Source organism: Diuraphis noxia, unplaced genomic scaffold, assembly GCF_037042655.1.
Source record: "Diuraphis noxia isolate RWA-SAM2 unplaced genomic scaffold, SU_Dnox_SAM2 contig0003, whole genome shotgun sequence".
Lineage (NCBI taxonomy): Eukaryota > Metazoa > Arthropoda > Insecta > Hemiptera > Aphididae > Diuraphis > Diuraphis noxia.
This window is the reverse complement of record NW_028301713.1, coordinates 8,795,618-8,809,283: the sequence shown is the minus strand read 5'-3', so window position 1 is coordinate 8,809,283 and position 13,666 is coordinate 8,795,618. Positions and strand designations below refer to the sequence as shown.

Genomic DNA, 13,666 nt, shown 5'->3' with positions numbered 1-13,666 from the left:
CAACAATATAAAAACACATATAATCCTCAGACATTGGCCTACATATTCAGAACGAAATCTACACCTTACAATACCACAATAACATCAAAATCAAACTCTTTTGGATCCCCAGACATTCCAACATAAAAGAAAATGAACTTGCTGATCTCGCAGCCAAAAATGCTATCACATCACCTCTATCATCGTCCATAAAAATCTTTTCTTCCGGTCGCATACGAATACTTATAATAAAGGAATGTCAACAAAGATGGCATCAAAATTGGACACAAATCTACACAAAATTAAACCACATAAAACATAACACTGACAATTGGACATCTCCCCCTTCGAAATCCATAGAAAATTCGAAGTAATAATAACCAGACTGAGAACAGGACACACAAAAATCTCCAACAGTTTTCTAATGTCCAGGGAAGAACCTCCAATATGCACAACCTGCGGTGTTCAAGTAACCATCAAACACATTCCCACTGATTGCCGAACATATCTCAATACCCGAACAAGCTTCAACCTGCCCGAATCATCACTTTCAGAAATATTAAACAACCATCCTCAATCCATTACCAACATCTTACAATTCATCACAGCCGCCAATCTTCTAACCAAAATTTAGTATAATTTAGATATAGATACAATTCGTGTAATTTTTTCTTTTTTATATATATTTCTCACTGTAAACCCAACGACCAATGTTGCCGAAGGTATCATTAATAAAAAAAAAAAAAAATAATAATAATAATAATATTGTGTCATACATTTTGGACAAAGTATAAAAGATCTGATAACCATTTCAGTACAACTGGATAAAGATATGAACATACACAAACAATAGACAAAAACGTGCATAAATTATACTGAAGCTTGTTAAATATTTAAAGACAATGTATTTAAGTTAGTAATAGATTGTATATTCGAAACGCAAAACACCTACTTTTTATCATTGAAAAATGATTAAAAAATTTTAATGAAATAAAATATTATAATGATAATAATATATGGACGCACAGAACAGTGGCGAGATCGACATGGAATGACAAAACTGTTGTGGTACTATCTGGCTACGGGTGTCGTCGTTATTAATTTATTATTTTTAATTATTACAAAACGTACAAAACACAATAGATAACCGATTTAATCGTCAAAAATGACACAAACTAGATATCCTAAAATGTATACAATCGACGTGTGTCGTTTTAATCTGATTAGTATAGAACGTACTACCTAGTTATTTTAAAAATTAAAAACATTATTCGTAGTTTACGCCACTTATTCACTAACATAACAAAACTACTATCGTACATTTTTTCACGATTTCATACGATGTCATGCGAGTCCTTACCGTCGACCCGGAGACAGTCGACAGACTCAGAAATATTTAATAAACTAACCTAACAATAAAAACACTTAACCCGGATTGTCTCAGTGTAACTGCACTAGGCACTGCAACACACATCAGGAAGGTGAGTTGACCTCTTATACAATATGTTATGACATTAATTAGAAAAAAAAAATACGATATGTATGTTACGATGATGGGCCCGAAGTACCACCGTACTTAAAAAAAAAGCTAAAATTTAAAAGGCCGTATCCATTTTCCTCCAAAAACGAGATACCGTTTTCCTCCACTGACCATTTTCCTCCAATAAAATATAATAAAGTAGGTAATATAAATAATTTATTTATAGCATAGAAAAAAAATATTTTTGTCAGGTCATTATGCTTAATATAAATAAAATAATAAAATAGTTAATAGGTACCTATAAATAATTTATACATAGCAAAAAAAAAAAAAAATTATCTTTATTAGATAGCCGATACCAGAGTGTAATCATTAACCGATAAGCGCAAAATGTGATCCTAGCTTTACTCTATATTTATAAAACAGAACGCAATACACTAATACTACAACAAAAATATTTGCTAAAATATTGGAGGAAAATAGACACAACTTTAGTCGAAAATAATGTGGAGGAAAATGGTCATTGGAGGAAAATGGTATCTCGTTTTTGGAGGAAAATGGAACCGCCCATTTAAAATATAAGAAGTGTGGGTACTAATATTGAAATAAATAATATTGACGATAACAATGTTGTTGATAATAATAATATAATCACCTGACTCCTCAGCGGCTTCATCACCGCAATCAAAATTGGTCTCGACCAACAGTGCTGCAACTCAACGGTGGTCAAAGTCGGCCCACTGATTCCACACAGCGAGCATCAACACCTCGAGTGTCAACCGAGGACTGTAGACAATCGAAAGCCGCAATCATCACACACTCTCGACAGACGACTGATTACGTCGACAAAAATAATTGTCGATACCTACAATAAATTAACTTACTATAAAAAAATATATTATGGTTTGAATTTGAAGGCGAATGCCTTCTTTTTTTTTTAGATAAGAAGTATTCTAATTTAATTTCTAAGATAATGAGTGTTCATTTTTTTACTTATAAATGCGTTAGGTGCTGCTTTCTCTTTTTTAAATTTGTAAGTGTTTTATTATCAGTTATCCTAATAGTTTTCTATCCATATCAACGGAGAAACAAATCGATAAAAGCTTGCGAAGACGATGTATCGTCGATGTTATGTTTAAAATTAGTTTTAATTGGATTTATCATTCATGATATCGATAAAATGTTTGCTACGATAAGTTAATTTATTATTTTTAAAAAGCACACATACTCCACTTGTCTTCTTTTTTTTTCAATACACACTTGATTGTAGTTAAATCAATTGGAATCTATTAAATTTTTTACTTACTTATGTAATTGCTTTTTATATAAATTAAATGCATTATTTAGTATTTTTTCGCATTTTAAGTACTTTTTGTAATTGATTAAATTCAAATCCGAACCCTAATTATTGTTATGTCGACTCTCGTCCCGATTTGAACGCAAAGTGCCCTCTCGACAGTGTGCGCTAGAATTCACATACAAATTCAACCACGTGCGCATATTATAATATATTACCTACTAAACAAGTGAAACATTATTTTGGATTTTGTCAAAAGGTAAACGTGTTATTATATTAATGACGTGTACGAAATATAATATTGAACAATATTTGTAGTCGAATACCGCGACCGTAAAATCGGTCACAAAGACAACGTCGACGACGACGATACATAAAAATATTATTATTACATTGCCTTGTCACGCGTTTATACTGTTAAACATTTTACATTGTTTATAATATCACAATACTGCAATTATCTACACACATGTCTACCCATAAAATATATAATAATAATCATTACACGGGCGTATTATATATAGCTATACTATATTATGATCAAAATATAAAACATAATTTAATCGTATATATTATGCTTTGTGGTTGTACCGGATTGTGTCTGGCGTATACATCAAGCGCAATAAATAAATAGGTGATAAAGTGAATAATGTTTGTTTACGCCGTTCGAAACGGTAAATTTGTAATCAAACGGCGTATTTACGACCCTTTGATCCAATAGATGTGCGGGATATCGGCTATAATACGCGTATTATTACATCGAAGTAAAATTGAATCACTGGCCGTGAAATAAATAAAAAACTTGTAAATCGTGTACGGGTTATAGAGTATCGACATTTAGGTGTCGACTACGGATATAAAAAACTAAAAAAGACGATGAAAATGACATTTAATCGATTCGATTCGTGAACGAATGAGTATTTATTGTGTTCCTTAAAATATAATATATTATGTATAGCTGACATATAGGTAGGTATTGGGACTCAGAGATAGAAGTTACGTAAATATTAATTTGATACTTTTTCAACACGCTACTACTTTTTCTCTAAACGAGAATCGATTTTTCGGCAAAACCGATCGTAATGGATATTTTTCGGTCGGTAGGTTAGGTTAGATAGGTACACACAGTGCTTGCTCACATAAAAGTTCAACAACTATGACACTTTTCCGATCGAAAATTTCAAATAATTCAACAAACGATTTAGGATTTACACTAACACCAAACCTATGCCTATGATATTATATTCAGACAACCTATGGTAAGGCTTTTAAACTGCTATAGGTTTCATAAATCGTATCTCTGCAGATTTTCGCTTGCTCGCTCCGTCAAATTGCTTCTACTATCGTAACATGATCGAAAGGCTCCAGAGAAAATGTATTCACGTTGCTTAAAAGTTAAACGATTAAACAGAAAGCCAACGTCTTTTTTCTTCATCATGTCTAGCCAATTGTTGCCACACAGCAAATTTATCTTTGTTGTCTCATTGACTTTCCTCTAAAACTGACAACTCCAAATCACTATCCCGTGCTTCTTTCAATGTATACACAATCATATTACATATTTTGTTCAATTATTATGCTTAAACTACTAGATATCTCAACTCTCCGATCATCCGTCTTGACCGGATTGCCAATACCGATCCTTCTTCCACTCTCCAAAATTTGAGCATAGTTTTTGAAAAGCGTTTTATTATTGTCAGATAAGTGCTGCGTACTATAAAATAAAAAATAAAAAACAACAAATTGCGTAAAGCAAACATTTTTCGCCAGAAATGAGAGTATACGTAATCGCTGTACATACTTCGTGTTCGTATTATTTGATTGCGGCTTGAAACGCAATATTGGATTTGATTAAAAATAATATATATATAATTATATACGGATCCCTGCAGACTAGTGCATAATATATATAATACATTATGTTATTATTTTCACCGCAATCGCCCCGATATCGATAATAATATGTACAATGTCACACGCCTTTCGGGAACAGAGATGCATTTAATACGAATTCGCTTTTTACATTCGTTTTATACGTAAAAAAAAATTGCACGGGACGTTTGCTTCGACAGAAATAACATGATAAAAATAATTCAAATTATATGAAGCGTGCGTATACCATGTATATAATATGTCGTGATATTAATATATTATATTTCTGCATGAACGTGACGCGGCCACATGTATATCGTAGTCGAGGGGGGAGGGGCTTGAAAATGACGTTTCCACGTGGAATTATTTTTTGACGAAACGACGATGACGAGTGTTTGACAACTACTGATCGAGATATTATTTTTTTCCGAAAATATCGTATGCATGCGACGAATAATTTGGAACCAGCGTGCAGCGGTTACGTAGACGACCTCTTTCCGGTGAATCACAAATTTTTCAAGTTTTTTGCATTGTTGTACCTATATCATTATTATTATTATTGTTATAGGTACAGAATGAATCATAGAAAACGCTTTAATTTAAAAAAAAGTTTGCATTTCCACAGTATGCAGTTATGATACTCTTCATGACGTTTAGTACGTAGAATTTCCAGATATTAAAATTTGAAAGTATATTTAAAAACTCCAAAAAACAGATGAATTGCATCGTTTAAAGAATAAAAGAACAGAAACCATGCTCGGTGAATCATCTTGCATAATTTTATTTAATATACCTAAATTAGAATAAGTATTATTTTTTATAATAGCAGATGGTCAAATCAAAATAACTTACTATTTTTGTATTTATATTTATTTTGTATATTTTAAATCCATAGTACTTATAATTATACTAACCACATTGTGATCTGATTTACAAAATGTTAAAAATTTAATTCTATATACACATATAATACATACCTAACTTTAGATGATGAATGTCAGGAAAACTTTAAATAATAATAATATAAAAAATCTTACTTATTCGCTTCTCAATGATATTCACTCAGACATATAATATTATATTTTATTGTTTTAATAGCCCCAATGGAAACCAGAACCGATATACCGTGGTAAAGGTAAGGCTGTTTCGGTTATTCTATATTAGATGATATTTTTCTTGGCCTAAAAAAAAATCAATTTCGATCATAACACGCGACTATTGATAGTTAAAAGAGTAAAACGTAGACTTGAACGAGTAATGTGTTTAAAATCGTTGGTATTTCTTTAATTTAAATCTCAAAAAATCTAATACAATAATATCACATTACACGGACCGAAAATTAAATTTTATTTCTCCCAAAAATCGAATATAAATCACACAAAAGTTCTACCCATCAACGCGATTCGATTATACAATAAAATATCACATTACCCGACCGAAAATTAAATTTTGTTTTTCCGAAAAATTGAATAAAAACCACAAAGATTAGGAGGGGATTGTCGTCGTCGTCACGGTTCGATTTTCCATATAATATTATACGTATACGGTCGAACGTTTGCATTTCTACGTTCAAGCGTATTTTTACAGTTTATTTTTAACATAATAATCATTCTATCGTAAGTATGTACAACACAAACGTATGACGGACACTTTATTAAACTGTTATAATGTGTCTGAAATAATTATAATAAAAGAAACATCAAAATAATATTGTGTATACGGTGATAATTCTTCATCGTACCTACGTTATCAGGATAGCCGCGGAAGCATGGATGAATCGAAGCTTTTCGACAAGACGAGACGATTTCTTAGAAAAAGCTATATCATCTGCATCGCAGAATTGATAAACGAAAAAATAAAATAAACGATTTCTCCTATGTATTGCCTATGATAATTGTGTTACCTACAATAAATTGTTTATGAAATAAATCATACGTGATTTTTATTTATATATAACGTATCTTGTGTTTCCTGAAAATTACACTTTTTACTTATAGACGATTTATTACCGTAAAAGACGATAATATCTTTACGGTAACCATGCTACACCGTACGAGCCGATGACCTAAATCCACCAGCGTTAAAAATTAAATGAAATAATTTACCAAAAAATAAAATATTAACCAAACAATTGTTTATTGAGAGTTCCACGAGAAGGTTTATGTCTTCAGAATGGCAAATAATATTATTATTGTTATTATTATTGTCTTTCCGAATTTCATTGCGACCGCTCTCCACCGTAATCGTGATCCACTGAACGCCGAACAATGGCCGTGAACAAAACATATATTCTTAATTTTCTATAAACGACGTTTAGGCCATCGATTTTTGTATACGGGAAAGTGAACGAAGAAAAACTGGGCAAGCATGAGAAAATCGAAAGACGTAAGAAGTCTTCGAAGTAAAAGTATGTGCCTGTATACACCGCATCCGACCGGATATCCGTTTTTTATTTTTATTTTTTTTCAGTATAACTCAGCGAAACTTTTTCCAAACACACTACTCCTATAATTTCACGCCGAAAAAAGTGTTTGCAGATGAAAAAATAAAACCGTTACGCGTTTTCCCGTCTCACTCGGAATCCATAAAACGGAAAACGCACGGCGTAGGTTTTTTATCGAATTACATACTTTTTCGCGTACTTACTCAATACGTTCGGCAGTTTTTTATCTATCTGAATTCGAGTGCTGTTACACGCCAATATAACATAATATTGTATATGTTTAACGTACACAATTCGCAGAACGTTTGCGCGCGCATATTATCGTCGTTGGACGCGTAGGGTGATTATGTATGAGATTTCAATATTTTCAAATGCGTAACTTTATTTAATCCAAGATACGGATTCAGTGGGTTATCCTGAAGTCCTTTGTGAAAATAAATAAACGAAAAAAAAATTTACGAGCTCGCGTACCTATTACGAGTTGGCGTCAGAGTTAACGCACTTACGGATTCTGGTACGAAATTTCAATCACCTAACCTGCCGTTGGTTTCCACCGTGTAGAATGGGTCTAATGCCAACATTTTTGTTTTCTACAGAGAACAGTACAAAAAACATATTACAATAAATGTTTTAACGATTTTTGTTTATTTGTTTTTATTTTTCCACAGCCGTTACTCTCTTGTATTAACCATGGTTTGGGCACCGGTGAAGTCGGGCACACTATACTGTGCTTCGCTGTATAATATAATAAATTAAAGTGTCGTATGGTATATTATATTTTTATAGACTGCGTCGAGTGAATAGAGAAAATAAATTGTACATATTTTAATCAGCTATATACACAAACATCGTTTTAATCTATGAGTAACTGCGCTTCTGTTGAGTGATATAATATTAAACGCACAGTATATATTATAATAATATCATGTTTGAAAAAACTGTGCGAGGGCATTTAAAGTAAATAATATACTATATGCTCCACTGAATTAATTTGAAAATATATGGGAATAGTATACCTACCTATGTAATAAATAAACATTAAACATGTTGTTATTATTACGTGTGACCGTATAATATGTATGTAATAAAAATATACTATATATACGGGGTGTAACGGGAAGACCTGATAGGTTGAATAACTTTTGTTCCGATTAAAATGTAAGAAAAAAATATATATACATTATATTAATTATTAATATTAATATTATAGAAGTATTTTTGGATAGTGAATTAAAAACTTAATTTTTTTTATTGCATTGCACAAGATCAATGGCTTAATCGTGAAAAAAACGAATCAGTCATTTAAACGTTAGCATGATATGGTGTATAATATTAAAATGTAATAGATTAGCTCATGGCGATATAATTTAGATTAAGTTTTTTTAAAGAATTTTTTTCGAAATCGATACTAAAACAACAGCTTTTGCAACGTAATTTTAATTAAAAGCAAAATCTCAAGCTGTAACGCGGCGACTTAAATAGGCAATTTAGCTACACAGCTGTCGAGATTGTAATATCCCAAGAGTATTATTATACTTTGTTGCATTTTCACACACACCTTGAGATAAATTATTTTGTCCTTAAATTCTTATTCGAAAATATTATCATCATCGTCATCTTTACGATGTTTCTGAAATATTTGTGAACATTATATAAGAATTACATAAAAATAACATTATTATTTTTTTTAAGGCAGATATTTATAATAATGTGGTTACATATTATTATTATTATTATCATTGTTGGATAATTAAGTCAACAAATATTATTGTATTGACGTCTTACATAGTTATTTCAATCTATTTTTAATTCTTAGAGGACATATAAGACTTCGAACGGCCCATATTTCTCATACCCATGCCATACAGATAAAATAAATATATACGATATTCTGTATATTTTATAAATTTAAAATGTATAAATGGTAAATATTATGGGTTAGCAGCAGGGCTGATAAATACCAAAATACATAATTTCAAGTTATTTAATTAATTTTCTATTATAATAAAATCACCTTTCTAGATAAAATGATCTAGATGAGTTCATTTGTATAAATAATAATATTTAACAACGAACAAAGTGATATTTAATTTAAAATTATATCATTATAAGTAATGAATATTTAATTTTGAAAATGTTTTATTGATTTATGTACACAACAATTTTTATTAAGAAACTATGATACTCGGGTTTGTTGTGAAAGGTTCAACGAATCGAAAACAAAAATCAAATGTTGCCATGCTAAGTTCGATGAGACTAAAACTGATGTCCCCATCAGTAGTTCAAAAATTAATAAGCGGCATAAGAAAGTCCAAGTTCGCCGTGACAAGTACTCCGGGATGGCAACATAAATCAATATATGGCGTGGAAAATTCAACGAAAGTGGACATTTTCCATGCAAAGTTCGGCAAACCACCAACGGATGCCCACGTTAGCTGTACAAATATCGTCCAGCGGCAAACGAATGTATTTCACGCATAGTTTTTCGAGCTACCAACGAAAGTCCACGTTTGTTGTGGAAAGGCATAGTTTGGAAATGAAAACTGAAGACACTTCACCTGATCTTACGTCAACGCCCATCTTCATCATCTGTAAAGTAGTCGAGATCAGGTGTTATATAATCAGTTGTCGTTTTCAAATTATGCGTCGACTTTCGTAGCCGTCTCGATGAACTTTCCACGTCAAACGTGGATTTATGTCGGTGGCTTGAAGAACTTTTCATGGAAGACTGGTAGCTGGACGATTTTCGTACACCTAACGTGGATATCCTTTGACGGGCCGTTGAACTTGACGCAGCGAAATTCGAATTATGTTTGTGGCTCATCGAACTTCCATCGTCAGATGTGGACGACTTTTTTCTTCCACTCAAAGGACTTGTAACGGCTAACTTGGATTTTCGTATGCCGCTGGATGTTCGTTCAACGTCAAATGTAGACTTTCGTCGGTTGCTCGAAGAACTATGCGTGGAAGACATTCGTAGGCCGCTGGACGATCTTTGTGCGGCTAACGTGGACATCCGTTGGTGGTTTGCCGAACTTTGCATTGAAAATTTCCACTTTCGTTTGCGGCTCGTTGAATTGTCCACGTCATATGTTGATTTCTGTTGTTCTTCCGGGGTACTTGTCACGGAAAACTTGAACTTTCTTATGCCACTAGTTGATTTTTGCACTACTGACGTAGACATTCGTTTTCGCATCGTCGAACTTGGCCTCTTAAAATTTGAGTTCTGCTTGTGACTCGTCGATCTTTTTTCAACAAACGTGGATTTTTGATGACTGATAGTTGTCTGGTGTTTAGCTGGCTTATTTGGCTTATCATTCATTCTAGAAAGTATATATCACTTTATAATTAGAACATTGGATTCATTTGCTCTACATAAATATATCTAAATTTGAGTCAAAAAAATGCATAGGACAAGTTACGTCAGTTTATTTTGAAAATTTCACATCGAAAAATATTAAGTTACCTGACGTTTATATGTTTGTTTATTATTAAACAGTAATACGTATAAATTATAATACGACCAAATATTCTTATTTAGTATCCTATTATTTATTGTTTAAGTCACAAATTCCGTAAAAATAAAAAAATCTCAAGTAGAAATTAATTTTAGTAGCGTTATTCTAAAAAAATTGTGTCCTATTTAGTAATTAGCGATTCAAAATCTTACTTTGATTTCAAAGTGCTCTTTGAAGTCGAACGCGACGGAGTCGTCACTGATACCTTCTTCCCAGAACAAATTTCAGCATTGACTGTGTTCGGTACCCAATTAGTGAAAAACATGTCATCCGGGTAATAGAGACCACGAGTTGAAATATTCGTCGTCGGCTTGATCCTTGAAACTCTGTATAAAAAACAAACACGATGAAAATCAGTTAATTAATTGTATAATTGTTTTATCTTAACCATATCATTATTGTTAATATAACATGTATATGGACGCGCACGTTCGTAAATAGGAAAAAAAAGACTACTTATTATCTTACTTTTTAGCGGGTGTTTTTCGGCTGCCAGATTTAGGCAGTACCCGACGGACATCCGAATTGACAACATCTCCGACGATGGAATAATCGTAATAAGCGCAGCCGCAACGATCCAACCAAATTGAGGTGACAGAAATAAAAATCATGAAAATCTTCCAAAAAGACATATTATGATTATCAGTAAGACGTATAATATTACAACCTGTAAATGTCTGATAAACCGTTAAAGATTCTTCGGACAAGTGACAAGCGCGTTTGAAAATATATCATATAAATATAATATATAGTTATTTATCTATGTTGATTACTAAAAGCGATTGTCAGGTAAACAATATTACATAGAAACAACGATATAATATTGACTAATAACAGTAATAAATAATAATACATCATATTAACATTATACATTATATTGTATATTTAATCAATGATATTAATATGTTCAAAAATAAATAAGCCATCTGTTAAAAATTATTCAAGGTTTTTAATAATGTGTTATTTTTCATTTTCTCCTGCACATGAAAAAATTCAGATGCACTTATGAGTTGCAGTGAATCACGAATGTATTAAAAGACTGTGCAGCAAATTGCAATTAATAATAAAATAGAAAATATTAGATAAACGTTAAAAAATTAAAAATTAAAATTTTTACAAACCTCGAACGAGGTTTATACTTCATAGTTTACTATTTAGGTTCCGATTTCTTAAACCGATGTCCACATCAAATGTTTGTAAATTGCTTAGTGTCAAATAAAAATGCATTTTAGTGTCAATAAAAAGTGTATTTGGTAATAAATAAATAATAATATGCTCATGAATCAGACTATTAATGAATTGCGCTGACTATAAAATCGATTTTATATATTATATTATATAACTGTGCTTTTAATAGAATATGGTGGAGAGCTGCAGGATAATTACGAATATGCACAATGCACAACATTGAATGGTTTGTATAATGTGTATATTCATATATATGTATATATAAATATGTATAACTGATGTAGGCGTGTACCATGTAAATTATAAATAAAAAACTGATTTATATTCACATAAGTGCACTGCGTACAAACTAATAAAGTAATAACATTTCGAATTCAAGTCTGACTTCACTATAGCTGTTTTAATTAGAGTTTAAAATTGTGTTTATTATTATAATATGAAATAAATAGTTTTCGGATTTGCATATAACTAAAATTGAATTCCAAAAAACAACTACACAATTTAGAGCATGTACCTTACCTCCCTGCTCACTTTTTTAAGTTAGATTACCAAGAAAGTGTAAAATATAGTATGTTGTAAAAATATATTTTCCATAGAACACCTTAGTCCTTACTACAAATATTGGTAGCATTCCTTTCTCTGCAATAACTGTTAATCTGTATAATGTGAATTCGTTAATATTAAATTTGATTTTTATATTAAAACAATGTTTAATACAATTTTGCACTATTATTTATCAAATAGCAATCATACGCAGTTGTTGTGACTGCTAATTGTAAAATATCACAAATCAGCTGAAACCACCACAGTAGGTACTATGCATAAAATAATATTATTATATTTATTATTCAAGCACCTGGATGAAAATAAAAATAAATAATATGACAGGGAAAACGAATTAAAAAACAATATATATATTTTTGCTTGACCGTTTTTTATTTCGGTAATTTGTCGTAATAATAGAATAGCAAATATAATATTATACTATCGTTATACAGCTGTAATATTGTAATATACACCTTCATACGTTATATGGGAACGAATAGTATAGTGATGTAAAAACAAAGCATTTAATTTGTTCGAAGTCACGTTATGATATTTATTACAATATTATATTATAGTTACAATATAAAATTGTGTACGACTCACTCGGACACCGCGCCCATCATAACAAACACCACGATTTTATCCATTCCTCGGAAACGTTTTGGTAAACAAAAACTTCAGATGAACGGTGAAAGCGGCGTAGTATCTACCTAGTATACTTCTGTTACGAACGGACCCGGGACCGTATACAGGGTGATTTTTTTAACATGCTTAACCTCATTTTTCTCTATACATTTGTTCAAATTCAAATGTCTAAAATTTTCAAATATAACTGAAGAATATATTTTCAAATTTCTTAAAAATTAATTAGTGGATATTTTTATGTAACTAAATTAAAATATTCTAATTTGTAGTTTCTGAGTTACAATGGTTATATAAAAATAAAATATGTTATATTAGATATAGGTAGTTTTTTTATTGTACTTGGATCATTTTTTCAAAAATATTTTTATTTATAAATCAATAGTAATTACAAACTTTTTAAAATCGTCTAAATTTCATTACCTATTACTATAAAAATATTATCGTTAGTACTAAATATTTTCATACACAACCATAGAACTCAAAAACTACTCGTTCGAATTTTGATTTGGGTACTTCGAAAGTCTCAAAAAGATTATTTTATTTATAATCAAAACTGAAAGTTTGTATTGTCAATGGCCATCCTTAAGTGATACAAGAAATTTTAAATATTTAAAAATATGAACTTGAAGTGTATTTAAAGAGTCCAAAAATAAAAACTTGAATATATTCTTGCAAAATTTAAGCATAAACATAGGCAG

General features: G+C 30.9%; 1 protein-coding gene across 1 annotated transcript; it reads right to left on the bottom strand.

The window, feature by feature from the left end:
- Positions 1-9,312: 9,312 nt before the first annotated feature.
- LOC149056669 (uncharacterized) lies at positions 9,313-11,288 on the bottom strand. Its single transcript, XM_089224074.1, has 3 exons — positions 11,058-11,288; positions 10,742-10,915; positions 9,313-10,394 (listed from the first exon to the last, which is right to left on the bottom strand). Exons 1-3 carry the CDS (start codon positions 11,219-11,221, stop codon positions 9,641-9,643), a joined length of 1,092 nt encoding a protein of 363 aa, XP_089080200.1. The 5' UTR covers positions 11,222-11,288; the 3' UTR covers positions 9,313-9,640.
- Between the last annotated feature and the right edge of the window lie 2,378 nt (positions 11,289-13,666).